At 44.4% G+C, this 14,403-nt stretch overlaps 2 protein-coding genes across 3 annotated transcripts in view; one reads left to right on the top strand and one right to left on the bottom strand.

The window, feature by feature from the left end:
* LOC124119793 (sodium/hydrogen exchanger 8-like) overlaps positions 1–2,476 on the top strand; it is a 47,329-nt gene extending 44,853 nt beyond the window's left edge. Inside the window, exons 15-17 of one of the 2 annotated variants that reach the window (XR_006858711.2) lie at positions 118–261; positions 1,172–1,956; positions 1,990–2,476. Coding sequence is in view for 1 of the 2 variants with exons in the window: in XM_046482435.2 (XP_046338391.2) it covers positions 118–261; positions 1,172–1,303 (276 nt within the window). In the remaining variant the exon portion in view is untranslated. Of the gene's footprint in view, positions 1–117; positions 262–1,171 lie in introns of both variants that reach the window. The other variant, XM_046482435.2, reaches the window with a different exon arrangement.
* LOC124119796 (pre-mRNA-splicing factor ATP-dependent RNA helicase PRP16-like) overlaps positions 2,235–14,403 on the bottom strand; it is a 110,989-nt gene continuing 98,820 nt past the window's right edge. Inside the window, exons 22-26 of the mRNA XM_048388727.1 lie at positions 12,654–12,788; positions 8,415–8,540; positions 5,603–5,698; positions 4,479–4,597; positions 2,235–2,788 (exon numbers count right to left, since the gene is read on the bottom strand). Of these exons, the coding sequence (XP_048244684.1) occupies positions 2,701–2,788; positions 4,479–4,597; positions 5,603–5,698; positions 8,415–8,540; positions 12,654–12,788 (564 nt within the window). The 3' untranslated portion in view covers positions 2,235–2,700. The remainder of the gene's footprint in view (positions 2,789–4,478; positions 4,598–5,602; positions 5,699–8,414; positions 8,541–12,653; positions 12,789–14,403) is intronic.

Below are 14,403 nucleotides of genomic sequence, written 5' to 3'. Positions count from 1 at the left end.
CATGTATATATAACAAATGTGTCTCTTCGGTATGTAACCTGTATATTACCTTCTGTCTCTCCTGCTTATAACATGTCTCTTCAGTATATAAGCTGTATATAACATGTCTCTCCCTAGGGCGACACGGTGGACTCTGAGCACCTGTCAGAGCTGACAGAGGAGGAGTATGAAATCAACTATGTCAAGCCACATCTGAAAGGCTTCATGAAACTGGACGTGAAGTATCTCATTCCATTCTTTACAAGACGATTCACGAAACAGGTACGTGGAAATAGCTGACCACCATGTCACTGTGACTGTATGGCTAGATAGCTGACCATGTCACTGTGACTGTATGGCTATATAGCTGACCATGTGACTCTATGGCTAGATAGTTGACCATGTCACTGTATGGCTAGATAGTTGACCTACATGTCACTGTGAGTGTATGGCTAGATAGCTGACCATGTGACTGTATGGCTAGATAGTTGACCTACATGTCACTGTGACTGTATGGCTAGATAGTTGACCATGTCACTGTGACTGTATGGCAAGATAGCTGAACATGGGACTGTATGGCTAGATAGTTGACCTACATGTCACTGTGACTGTATGGCTAGATATTTGACCTCCATGTCACTTTAACTGTATAGCTAGATAGCTGACCTCCATGTTACTGTATGGCTAGATAGTTGACCTCCATGTTACTGTGACTGTATGGCTAGATAGTTCACCTCCATGTCACTGTGACTGTTTGGCTAGATAGCTGACCATGTGACTATGGCTGGGTAATTGACCACCATGTGACTGTTTGGCTAGATAGTTGACCTCCATGTCTCTGTGACTGTATGGCTAGATAGCTGACTATGTGACTGTATGGCTAGATATTTGACCTCCATGTCACTGTTTGATCCACTGATACAGTGTGTATGTTTCCTCCATGTTTGATACAATGTCCATGTCTGATCCACTGATACAGTGTGTATGTCTGATCCACTGATACAATGTGTATGTCTGATCCACTGATACAGTGTGTATGTCTGATCCACTGATACAGTGTGTATGTCTGATCCACTGATACAGTGTGTATGTCTGATCCACTGATACAGTGTGTATGTCTGATCCACTGATCCACTGATACAGTGTGTATGTCTGACCCACTGATACAGTGTGTATGTGTATCTACTTGCAGGAGGTCCGGGAAGGACAGAACCGGATGAAGACGCTGACCAATCAGTGGTACCAGGATGTCCGGGCAGCACCATCCGACTCCGAGTCCGAGGAAGAGGAGGATGTGGAACAAACCAAACTAATGACCAACTGACCTCGGAAACTTGGGACCAGTTTGTCATTGGACCACGAGAATAGTATTTTCAGTGAAACTGACTGATGGAAATGTCCTGTTGTGTTGTGGGACTACATAGAGCGGGGATCCTGGAGGAGTTCCCCGGGGGTAGACTGGTAGAGGGAGCAATGGCTGCTTCAGTATGGAACATCATATCAAGGGTTTCTCTTTGCCTTACAATGCATTTCACATGTGATAAACACTGGGTCATATTGACTTGTGTATTTCTAATTCATTTGGATGTGTACTTTGTGATTCTATTGCTCCTCATGTTTATTCAATATTGTGATATACGACATATCATGATGTGCACTGTACGTGTTCCATATCTTCCCTCCACTCGCTGGTCAGGCAACAAGCTGAGTTTGTACCATGCTTGTATGGATGTGCCCACCAAGACATCCACATCTATCCACATCATTGGGGCAGAAAAGGAGTCAAGTAACCATTCTATTTACTGGCTGTGACTGTAAGATGTAATTCAAGCTTGACAAGACCTGTAATTGAGACATTTAACATGAAACAGCCTTGAACACATTGTACATGCAAGTTCTGGTCAGTAATTGTGTGATCTGTTGAGGGATGGGGCAACTGCATAATGTATTGATCTTATATTAGAATTAAGACTATGGGTTCGAATCCCTGTTTGCCCCGATTGTTTCTAGGTTTGTCTGCACCATACCCGTGCTTGTGGGTTTCACCGAAGTGGTAAAAGTCTGAGACCTGCATCACTTCGGGCTTTCCTCCCACATTAAAAGCGTTGAATGCGCTAAACCCAATTCACTTACTCTGCATGAATGTGCATATATATATATATATATATATATCTATTTGTTGTGTTTCTCTTGTTTTCTGAGGGTCATTGTTAAGTTAACCAGGCCCAGTGGTGGGTACATAACAACGCAACGCACATATTTGATTTCCTTTAATGACCTGTACACTGCTTCATTCCAGCTGTTCATGTGATACATGACGACATAATCAGCAGCATCGTCATCATCATCATCATCATCATTTTGTACAAATGTTCATCAGTCATCATCACCTACTATTTGTCCATGTCTGTGTGAGATGTGTTCTGTGTCACACAATGTCCCCATCATGATGGTATGTATTAAAGTTTTTGCATTTAGGTAAATGCAGGAAAGTGTTTGTCTGTGTTTTCAATCACCTCAACAAACTTGATCGGGGAGTATATTGTGTTGGGTGTCTCCATGCACATTCTACACCAAAATCATTTGGGAATATTGGAGTTGTCTCCCGTTGACTATGACCTGCGACAAAGAAATCATTCAATACATGATTTCAAGAAAATCAGGAAGAGTTGTTGTCCCTTCTTCACAGACCAATACTCTGCTGTACATGAGCTTCTTCACTCACAGGCCAAACTTGGCCGGGGTTCTCCGAGGTGTAGCGGTGTAGGGCGAACTTTCATCTTTCCGTCCTGGTGTCGCGATTGATGGCCTAGGAGAAAAATATATCATGAGTTTGTGAAACATAGAGCCATTTTGTAACATCATAACAGGTGTGTAGGAGGGACAGTTCAGACTGATACAGGTGTGTAGGAGAGACGGTTCAGACTGATACAGGTGTGTAGGAGGGACGGTTCAGATTCATACAGGTGTGTAGGATTGACGATTCAGACTGATACAGGTGTGTAGGAGGGACAGCAATACTCACTTCCTCACTGAAGCTGGACATTCAGACTGATACAGGTGTGTAGGATTGACGATTCAGACTGATACAGGTGTGTAGGAGGGACGGTTCAGACTGATACAGGTGTGTAGGAGAGACGGTTCAGACTGATACAGGTGTGTAGGAGAGACGGTTCAGACTGATACAGGTGAATAGGAGGGACAGTTCAGACTGATACAGGTGTGTAGGAGGGACGGTTCAGACTGATACAGGTGTGTAGGAGAGATGGTTCAGACTGATACAGGTGAATAGGAGGGACAGTTCAGACTGGTACAGGTGTGTAGGAGGGATGGTTCAGACTGATACAGGTGTGTAGGAGGGACGGTTCAGACTGATACAGGTGTGAAGAAGAGACGGTTCAGACTGATACAGGTGTGTAGGAGAGACGGTTCAGACTGGTACAGGTGAATAGGAGGGACAGTTCAGACTGATACAGGTGTGTAGGAGGGACGGTTCAGACTATTACGGGTGAATAGGAGAGACGGTTCAGACTGATACAGGTGTGTAGGAGGGACGGTTCAGACTGATACAGGTGTGTAGGAGGGACGGTTCAGACTGATACAGGTGTGTAGGAGGGACGGTTCAGACTGATACAGGTGTGTAGGAGTAGGAGGGACGGTTCAGACTGATACAGGTGTGTAGGAGTAGGAGGGACGGTTCAGACTGATACAGGTGTGTAGGAGGGACGGTTCAGATTCATACAGGTGTGTAGGATTGATAATTCAGACTGATACAGGTGTGTAGGAGGGACGGCAATACTCACTTCCTCACTGAAGCTGGACATTCACACTGATACAGGTGTGAAGGAGGGACGGTTCAGACTGATACAGGTGTGTAGGAGAGATGGTTCAGACTGATACAGGTGTGTAGGAGAGACGGTTGAGCCTGATACAGGTGTGTAGGAGACGGTTCAGACTGATACAGGTGAGTAGGAGAGATGGTTCACACTGATACAGGTGTGTAGGAGGGACGGTTCAGACTGATACAGGTGTGTAGGAGGGACGGTTCAGACTGATACAGGTGTGTAGGAGGGACGGTTCAGACTGATACAGGTGTGTAGGAGGGACGGTTCAGATTCATACAGGTGTGTAGGATTGATGATTCAGACTGATACAGGTGTGTAGGAGGGACGGCAATACTCACTTCCTCACTGAAGCTGGACATTCACACTGATACAGGTGTGAAGGAGGGACGGTTCAGACTGATACAGGTGTGTAGGAGGGATGGTTCAGACTGATACAGGTATGAAGGAGGGACGGTTCAGACTGATACAGGTATGAAGGAGGGACGGTTCAGACTGATACAGGTGTGTAGGAGAGACGGTTGAGCCTGATACAGGTGTGTAGGAGACGGTTCAGACTGATACAGGTGTGTAGGAGGGACGGTTCAGACTGATACAGGTGTGTAGGAGAGACGGTTCAGACTGATACAGGTGTGTAGGAGAGACAGCAATACTCACTTCCTCACTGAAGCTGCCGACTGGTCCTGCTGCTCCTTTCTGGCCTTGATCAGTTCCTCCGCTCGTTTCATCTCCTCCTCCATTGCAACCAATTCCTCCTCAGCCAGTTTCTTTCTCTCCTGGAACAAGGTGAAGGTCATGAATAGTTGGTACCCACAACGTGCAGCAGGCAATGAAAACTGTGTGTTGACTGTAGTGTGTGTAGACTGTAGTGTGTGTAGACTGTTGTGTGTGTTGACTGTAGTGTGTGTTGACTGTTGTGTGTGTAGACTGTAGTGTGTGTTGACTGTTGTGTGTGTAGACTGTAGTGTGTGTAGACTGTAGTGTGTGTTGACTGTAGTTAGTTTTAGACTGTAGTGTGTGTTGACTGTAGTGTGTGTAGACTGTTGTGTGTGTAGACTGTAGTTAGTTTTAGACTGTAGTGTGTTGACTGTAGTTAGTTTTAGACTGTAGTGTGTGTTGACTGTAGTGTGAAGACTGTAGTTAGTTTTAGACTGTAGTGTGTGTTGACTGTAGTGTGTGTTGACTGTAGTGTGTAGACTGTAGTTAGTTTTAGACTGTAGTGTGTGTTGACTGTAGTGTGTGTTGACTGTAGTTAGTTTTAGACTGTAGTGTGTGTTGACTGTAGTGTGTGTTGACTGTAGTTAGTTTTAGACTGTAGTGTGTGTTGACTGTAGTGTGTTGACTGTAGTTAGTTTTAGACTGTAGTGTGTGTTGACTGTAGTGTGTGTTGACTGTAGTTAGTTTTAGACTGTAGTGTGTGTTGACTGTAGTTAGTTTTAGACTGTAGTGTGTGTTTTGTTCTAAGTCCGAGCCCAAGGCCCTAAAAGTGAAGCCTTAGCATGTTAATATGATCAGTGAAGCACTGGTTGCCAAGTTGTCTAAAGCATCACACTTCACCGTACACCTTTGCAACACTAATCCCAGTTAGTTCCAATTGTGTTAGCACCCAAGTCACTCACTCACACACACAGGATAGCAACTGAAGACTTCTATTGTAGCATAGTATGACATGCTTGTAATGGTACCAATGAGCTATTATCTGAACACAAATATAAATATATATGATCTGTGAGTGGAAAAAGTATTAATCCTGAAACATTACAGAATACTGGGAGACTCACCTGTCTTGTTTTGGAGGCGTCCTTGATGCTGTAGAACATTGGTCCAAGCTCTGCCAGCCACTCTCCATCCACGGACGTCACACACTGCATGTACTCCTACAAACAACAGCGGGTGTCATTAGCCTTATCTCACACAACAGGTGTCAGGAGCCTTATCCTACACAACAAGCCTATCTTACACAACAGAGGGTGTCGTTAGCCTTATCTTACACAACAAGTGTCATTAGCCTTATCTTACACAACAGCGGGTGTCATTAGCCATATCTCACACAACAGGTGTCGTGAGCCTTATCCTACACAACAAAAGGTGTCATTAGCCTTATCTTACACAACAGCGGGTGTCATTAGCCTTATCTCGCACAACAGGTGTCGTGAGCCTTATCCTACACAACAAAAGGTGTCATTAGCCTTATCTTACACAACAGCGGGTGTCATTAGCCTTATCTCACACAACACGTGTCGTGAGCCTTATCTCACACAACAGCGGGTGTCGTTAGCCTTATCTCACACAACAGGTGTCATTAGCCTTATCTTACACAACACAGGGTGTTATTAGCCTTATATCACACAACAGCGGGTGTCATTAGCCTTATCTCACACAACACGTGTCGTGAGCCTTATCTCACACAACAAAGGGTGTCGTTAGCCTTATCTCACACAACAGCGGGTGTCATTAGCCTTATCTCACACAACAGGTGTCTTTAGCCTTATCTTACACCACACAGGGTGTTATTAGCCTTATCTCACACAAGAGGTGTCGTTGGCCTTATCTTACACAACAGGTGTCATTAGCCTTATCTTACACAACAGGTGTCATTAGTCTTATCTTACACAACACAGGGTGTCATTAGCCTTATCTTACACAACAAAGGGTGTCGTTAGCCTTATCTTACACAACACAGGGTGTCATTAGCCTTATCTCACACAACACAGGGTGTCATTAGCCTTATCTTACACAACACAGGGTGTCATTAGCCTTATCTCACACATCAGGTGTCGTTAGCCTTATCTTACACAACAGGTGTCATTAGCATTATCTTACACAACACAGGGTGTCATTAGCCTTATCTCACACATCAGGTGTCATTAGCCTTATCTTACACAACAGGTGTCATTAGCCTTATCTTACACAACAGGTGTCATTAGTATTATCTTACACAACACAGGGTGTCATTAGCCTTATCTCAACAAGAGTCGTCGTTAGCCTTATCTTACACAACACAGGGTGTCATTAGCCTTATCTTACACAACAGGTGTCATTAGCCTTATCTTACACAACAAAGGGTGTCATTAGCCTTATCTCACAAAACACAGGGTGTCATTAGTCTTTTCTTACACAACAGGTTTTGTTAGCCTTATCTTACACAACAGGTGTCATTAGCCTTATCTTACACAACAGGTGTCATTAGCCTTATCTTACACAACAGGTGTCATTAGTATTATCTTACACAACACAGGGTGTCATTAGCCTTATCTCACACAAGAGGTGTCGTTAGCCTTGTCTTACACAACATGTGTCATTAGCCTTATCTTACACAACAAAGTGTGTCATTAGCCTTATCTTACACAACACAGGGAGTCATTAGCCTTATCTTACACAACACAGGGTGTCATTAGCCTTATCTTACACAACACAGGGTGTCATTAGCCTATCTTACACAACAAAGTGTGTCATTAGCCTTACCTTACACAACACAGGATGTCATTAGCCTTATCTTACACAACAAGGGGTGTCATTAGTCTTATCTCACACAACACAGGGTGTCATTAGTCTTATCTTACACAACAGCGGGTGTCATTAGCCTTATCTCACACAACAGGTGTCATTAGTCTTATCTTACACAACACAGGGTGTCATTAGCCTTATCTCACACAACAAAGGGTGTCATTAGCCTTATCTCACACAACAGGTGTCGTTAGCCTTATCTTACACAACAGGTGTCGTTAGCCTTATCTCACACAACAGGTGTCGTTAGCCTTATCTTACACAACACAGGGTGTCATTAGCCTTATCTCACACAACAGGTGTCATTAGTCTTATCTTACACAACAAAGGGTGTCATTAGCCTTATCTCACACAACAGGTGTCGTTAGCCTTATCTTACACAACACAGGGTGTCATTAGCCTTATCTCACACAACAGGTGTCGTGAGCCTTATCTTACACAACACAGGGTGTCATTAGCCTTATCTCACACAACAGGTGTCGTGAGCCTTATCTTACACAACACAGGGTGTCATTAGCCTTATCTCACACAACAAAGGGTGTCATTAGCCTTATCTTACACAACATTAAATAACATGAACCTTATATTCAGGCGATCTTCACCCCTTTGACAACAGGAACACACTTACAAGGACTACAAGTAAACTCCAATCAGGAGGGTTTTCCAAAGTGATTCTGCATTCACAAGTGAAATGTGCAGTTATGCACAACAGACCAGGGACACTGTGAAGCGATAGTTTAATCCTACAAAAGGCGTGGCCACACATGCATTCTTTCACAAGGGGGGACTTAAAAAATATGATAAATCATAGAATGAACAGGCACTTTCTTTCTTACTTGTTCAGTCACTGATTTCTGGATAAAAATATGTACAACAAGAAAACCATGCTACCTTCCCAAGGTTGCTTCTGTCTAGAGTTTCTCCAGGAATGGAGAAAAGCCTAATTTGCAGACATTTGCAGAATGACATCTCAAGTAAAAGATATGACAAACTAACTGCTCAACAACATTCAGTTGTCATAATATATGATGGCGGCCTATCCAGAGAAGAAGCTGAAAAGGACTGACTTGAATAAGAAAGTGTTACCTTTGACGTCATGACCAGTTCGTGGTAGACGATGTAGTCAGGTGTGTAGCCCATGCCGAACAGGGCGCTGGTGGGGTGCAGGTGGCAGGGCATGCCTGTACGGCAATTGACATACTCCCCCAGACCCTACAACAGAACATGCTGGTGTCATCAACATCTAAAACAACCACTGCCTCAAACAAGTCATGTCATCATGCAGACTTCTGACTGACTCAAGTGAGGGAGTTTCTACGAGTTATCTACATTGGGAGCACCTTTCGAATTCAATACAAGCTCTTGTGAGGACAAACTCTGCCGTCACGAGAAACAAGTTTTTGTGAGAATGCAACCTTCAGATATTTATCCCAACAAGCTGACTGATCTATGTTCCCACTGTTGAACTGTTGCAAACTGACCTAGTCATGCTGAAACATATTTGGAAATGACCAGAAAGGGACAAAATGGTGACAGACACTTACTTCACTCAATAGGCACTTACGATGGTTACGGGTAGCCATGGTGTCACATGACTTCACTCAACAGACACTTACGATAGTTACGGGTAGCCATGGTGTTGCATGACTTCACTCTAGACACTTACGATGGTTACAGGTAGCCATGGTGTCGCATGACTTCACTCAATAGGCACTTACGATGGTTACGGGTAACCATGGTGTCGCATGACTTCACTCTACAGACACTATCGATGGTTACGGGTAGCCATGGTGTCGCATGACTTCACTCAACAGACACTTACGATGGTTACGGGTAGCCATGGTGTCGCATGACTTGACTCTACAGACACTAACGATGGTTATGGGTAGCCATGGTGTCACATGACTTCACTCTACAGACACAAAGGTTACGGGTAACCATGGTGTCACATGACTTGACTCTACAGACACTAACGATGGTTACGGGTAGCCATGGTGTCACATGACTTCACTCTACAGGCACTTACGATAGTTACAGGTAACCATGGTGTCACATGACTTCACTCTACAGACACTTACGAAGGCTACAGGTAACCATGGTGTCACATGACTTGACTCTACAGACACTAACGATGGTTACGGGTAACCATGGTGTCACATGACTTCACTCTACAGACACTAACGATGGTTACGGGTAGCCATGGTGTCACATGACTTGACTCTACAGACACTAACGATGGCTACGGGTAGCCATGGTGTCACATGACTTCACTCTACAGACACAAAGGTTACGGGTAACCATGGTGTCACATGACTTCACTCTACAGACACTAACGATGGTTACGGGTAGCCATGGTGTCACATGACTTCACTCTACAGGCACTTACGATAGTTATGGGTAACCATGGTGTCACATGACTTCACTCTACAGACACTTACGAAGGCTACAGGTAACCATGGTGTCGCATGACTTCACTCTACAGACACAAAGGTTACGGGTAACCATGGTGTCACATGACTTCACTCTACAGACACTAACGATGGTTACGGGTAGCCATGGTGTCACATGACTTCACTCTACAGACACTAACGATGGTTACGGGTAGCCATTGTGTCACATGACTTCACTCTACAGACACAAAGGTTACGGGTAACCATGGTGTCACATGACTTGACTCTACAGACACTAACGATGGTTACGGGTAGCCATGGTGTCACATAACTTCACTCTACAGGCACTTACAATAGTTATGGGTAACCATGGTGTCACATGACTTCACTCTACCGACACAAAAGTTACGGGTAACCATGGTGTCACATGATTTCACTCTACAGACACAAAGGTTACGGGTAACCATGGTGTCACATGAATTCACTCTACAGACACTAACGATGGTTACGGGTAGCCATGGTGTCACATGACTTCACTCTACAGACACTAACGATGGTTACGGGTAGCCATGGTGTCACATGACTTCACTCTACAGACACTTACGATAGTTACGGGTAACCATGGTGTCACATGACTTCACTCTACAGACACAAAGGTTACGGGTAACCATGGTGTCACATGACTTCACTCTACAGACACAAAGGTTACGGGTAACCATGTTGTCACATGACTTCACTCTACAGACACAAAGGTTACGGGTAACCATGGTGTCAGATGACTTCACTCTACAGACACAAAGGTTACGGGTAACGATGGTGTCACATGACTTCACTCTACAGACACTAACGATGGTTATGGGTAGCCACTGTGTCACATGACTTCACTTTACAGGCACTTACGATAGTTACGGGTAACCATGGTGTCGCATGACTTCACTCTACAGACACAAAGGTTACGGGTAACCATGATGTCACATGACTTCACTCTACAGACACTAACGATGGTTACGGGTAACCATGATGTCACATGACTTCACTCTACAGACACAAAGGTTACCGGTAACCATGGTGTCACATGACTTCACTCTACAGACACAAAGGTTACGGGTAACCATGTTGTCACATGACTTCACTCTACAGACACAAAGGTTACGGGTAACCATGGTGTCAGATGACTTCACTCTACAGACACAAAGGTTACGGGTAACGATGGTGTCACATGACTTCACTCTACAGACACTAACGATGGTTACGGGTAGCCACTGTGTCACATGACTTCACTTTACAGGCACTTACGATAGTTACGGGTAACCATGGTGTCGCATGACTTCACTCTACAGACACAAAGGTTACGGGTAACCATGATGTCACATGACTTCACTCTACAGACACTAACGATGGTTACGGGTAACCATGATGTCACATGACTTCACTCTACAGACACAAAGGTTACGGGTAACCATGGTGTCACATGACTTCACTCAACAGACACTAACGATGGTTACGGGTAACCATGGTGTCACATGACTTCACTCTACAGACACAAAGGTTACGGGTAACCATGGTGTCACATGACTTCACTCTACAGACACAAAGGTTTCGGGTAACCATGGTGTCACATGACTTCACTCTACAGACACAAAGGTTACGGGTAACCATGGTGTCACATGACTTCACTCTACAGACACAAAGGTTACGGGTAGCCATGGTGTCACATGACTTCACTCAACAGACACTTACGAAGGCTACAGGTAACCATGGTTTCACATGACTTCACTCTACAGACTCTTACCAAGGCTACAGGTAACCATGGTTTCACATGACTTCATTCTACAGACTCTTACGAAGGTTACGGGTAACCATGGTGTCACATGACTTCACTCTACAGACACTTACGATGGTTACGGGTAACCATGGTGTCACATGACTTCACTCTACAGACACAAAGGTTACGGGTAGCCATGGTGTCACATGACTTCACTCAACAGACACTTACGAAGGCTACAGGTAACCATGGTTTCACATGACTTCACTCTACAGACACTTACGAAGGCTACAGGTAACCATGGTTTCACATGACTTCATTCTACAGACTCTTACGAAGGTTACGGGTAACCATGGTGTCACATGACTTCACTCTACAGACACTTACGATGGTTACGGGTAACCATGGTGTCACATGACTTCACTCTACAGACACAAAGGTTACGGGTAGCCATGGTGTCACATGACTTCACTCAACAGACACTTACGAAGGCTACAGGTAACCATGGTTTCACATGACTTCACTCTACAGACACTTACGAAGGCTACAGGTAACCATGGTGGCACATGACTTCACTCTACAGACACTTACGAAGGCTACAGGTAACCATGGTGTCACATGACTTTACTCTACAGACACTTACGAAGGCTACAGGTAACCATGGTGTCACATGACTTCACTCTACAGACACTTACGAAGGCTACAGGTGACCTCTTGATGTGTTGAGTGTGCATGAATGACAAAGTAATGAATAATTTGTTGGAGATTCTTTGACAAAGAAATTAGGAAACATGGATCATGGTAAAGGAATGAGGAAGGCATGGGCCTTGCTGACGTCACAAATCATATCTGAGCTAATGCGGCAAGATGAAGTGGCTTGGGTGGTTCCATGGCAGATTCCTCTAGACACTTCATTCTGCTCTCTCAGGGCTTGTGCGTGAAGTATGCAACTAAAACAGATCCATCTACACCATCAAAAACCAAATTGATGTCCCACGGTAGATAGCAAGTGTTCAGATGTGTGCCGTGTAATCACTATGTGGCGTTGCTGGCTATATTATGTAACAAGATATTGAGAACTGTTACATTGCTGGGATTATTCAACAGCCCCATGTGTAGAGATGCTGCACACCAAGGTGTTTGTCAAGTTGTGGTGCTGAGTTCTCCTACCTTGAGCCTGGCAGCCTGGTGGAAGTATGCGGAACAGATGCACTTTCTGATGATGTCCCACTCGTTGCCACAAGATATCATCTCCATCTTCTGCTGGTCCATGATCTCCTTCAGCTGCTGCCGGACCTCGCGCACCTGACAACACACCAGTACTTAGTACTCCCCACCTGACAACACACAAGTACTTAGTACTCCCCACCAGACAACACACCAGTACTTAGTACTCCCCACCTGACAACACACCAGTACTTAGTACTCCCCACCAGACAACACCCCAGTACTTAGTACTCCCCACCTGACAACACACCAGTACTTAGTACTCCCCACCTGACAACACACCAGTACTTAGTACTCCCCACCTGACAACACACCAGTACTTAATACCAGTACTTAGTACACAGCAACATGCCAGTACTTACACTACATTGCAACATGCCAGTACTTACACTACATAGCAACATGCCAGTACTTACACTACACAGCAACATGCCAGTACTTACACTACATAGCAACATGCCAGTACTTACACAACATAGTAACATGCCAGTACTTACACTACATAGCAACATGCCAGTACTTACACTACACAGCAACATGCCAGTACTTACACTACATAGCAACATGCCAGTACTTAGTCCACAGCAACATGCCAGTACTTACACTATATAGCAGCATGCCAGTACTTACACTACATAGTAACATGCCAGTACTTACATTACATAGCAACATGCCAGTACTTACACTACACAGCAACATGGCAGTACTTACACTACACAGCAACATGCCAGTACTTACACTACATAGCAACATGCCAGTACTTACACTACATAGTAACATGCCAGTACTTACACTACATAGCAACATGCAAGTACTTACACTACATAGCAACATGCCAGTACTTACGCTACATAGCAACATGCCAATACTTACACTACATAGCAACATGCCAGTACTTACATCACATAGTAACATGCCAGTACCTACACTACATAGCAACATGCCAGTACTTACACTACACAGCAACATGGCAGTACTTACACTACATAGCAACATGCCAGTACTTACACTACATAGCAACATGCCAGTACGTACACTACATAGCAACATGCCAGTACTTACACTACACAGCAACATGCCAGTACTTACACTACATAGCAACATGCCAGTACTTACACTACACAGCAACATGGCAGTACTTACACTACACAGCAACATGCCCGTACTTACACTACATAGCAACATGCCAGTACTTACACTACATAGCAACATGCCCGTACTTACACTACACAGCAACATGCCAGTAGTTACACTACATAGCAACATGCCCGTACTTACACTACACAGCAACATGCCAGTACTTACACTACATAGCAACATGCCAGTACTTACACTACATAGCAACATGCCAGTACTTACACTACATAGCAACATGCCCGTACTTACACTACACAGCAACATGGCAGTACTTACACTACACAGCAACATGCCAGTACTTACACTACATAGCAACAAGCCAGTACTTACACTACATAGCAACATGCCAGGACTTACACTACACAGCAACATGGCAGTACTTACACTACATAGCAACATGCCAGTACTTACACTACACAGCAACATGCCAGTACTTACACTACATAGCAACATGCCAGTACTTACACTACATAGCAACATGCCAGTACTTACACTACATAGCAACATGCCAGTACTTACACTACACAGCAACATGCCAGTACTTACACTACACAGC

This window comes from Haliotis rufescens, unplaced genomic scaffold, assembly GCF_023055435.1.
Source record: "Haliotis rufescens isolate VD_foot unplaced genomic scaffold, xgHalRufe1.0.p SCAF_78, whole genome shotgun sequence".
In the NCBI taxonomy this organism is placed as follows: Eukaryota; Metazoa; Mollusca; class Gastropoda; order Lepetellida; family Haliotidae; genus Haliotis; species Haliotis rufescens.
Note: the sequence above shows the minus strand (reverse complement) of the source record. Positions and strands in the feature narration are given on the sequence as shown.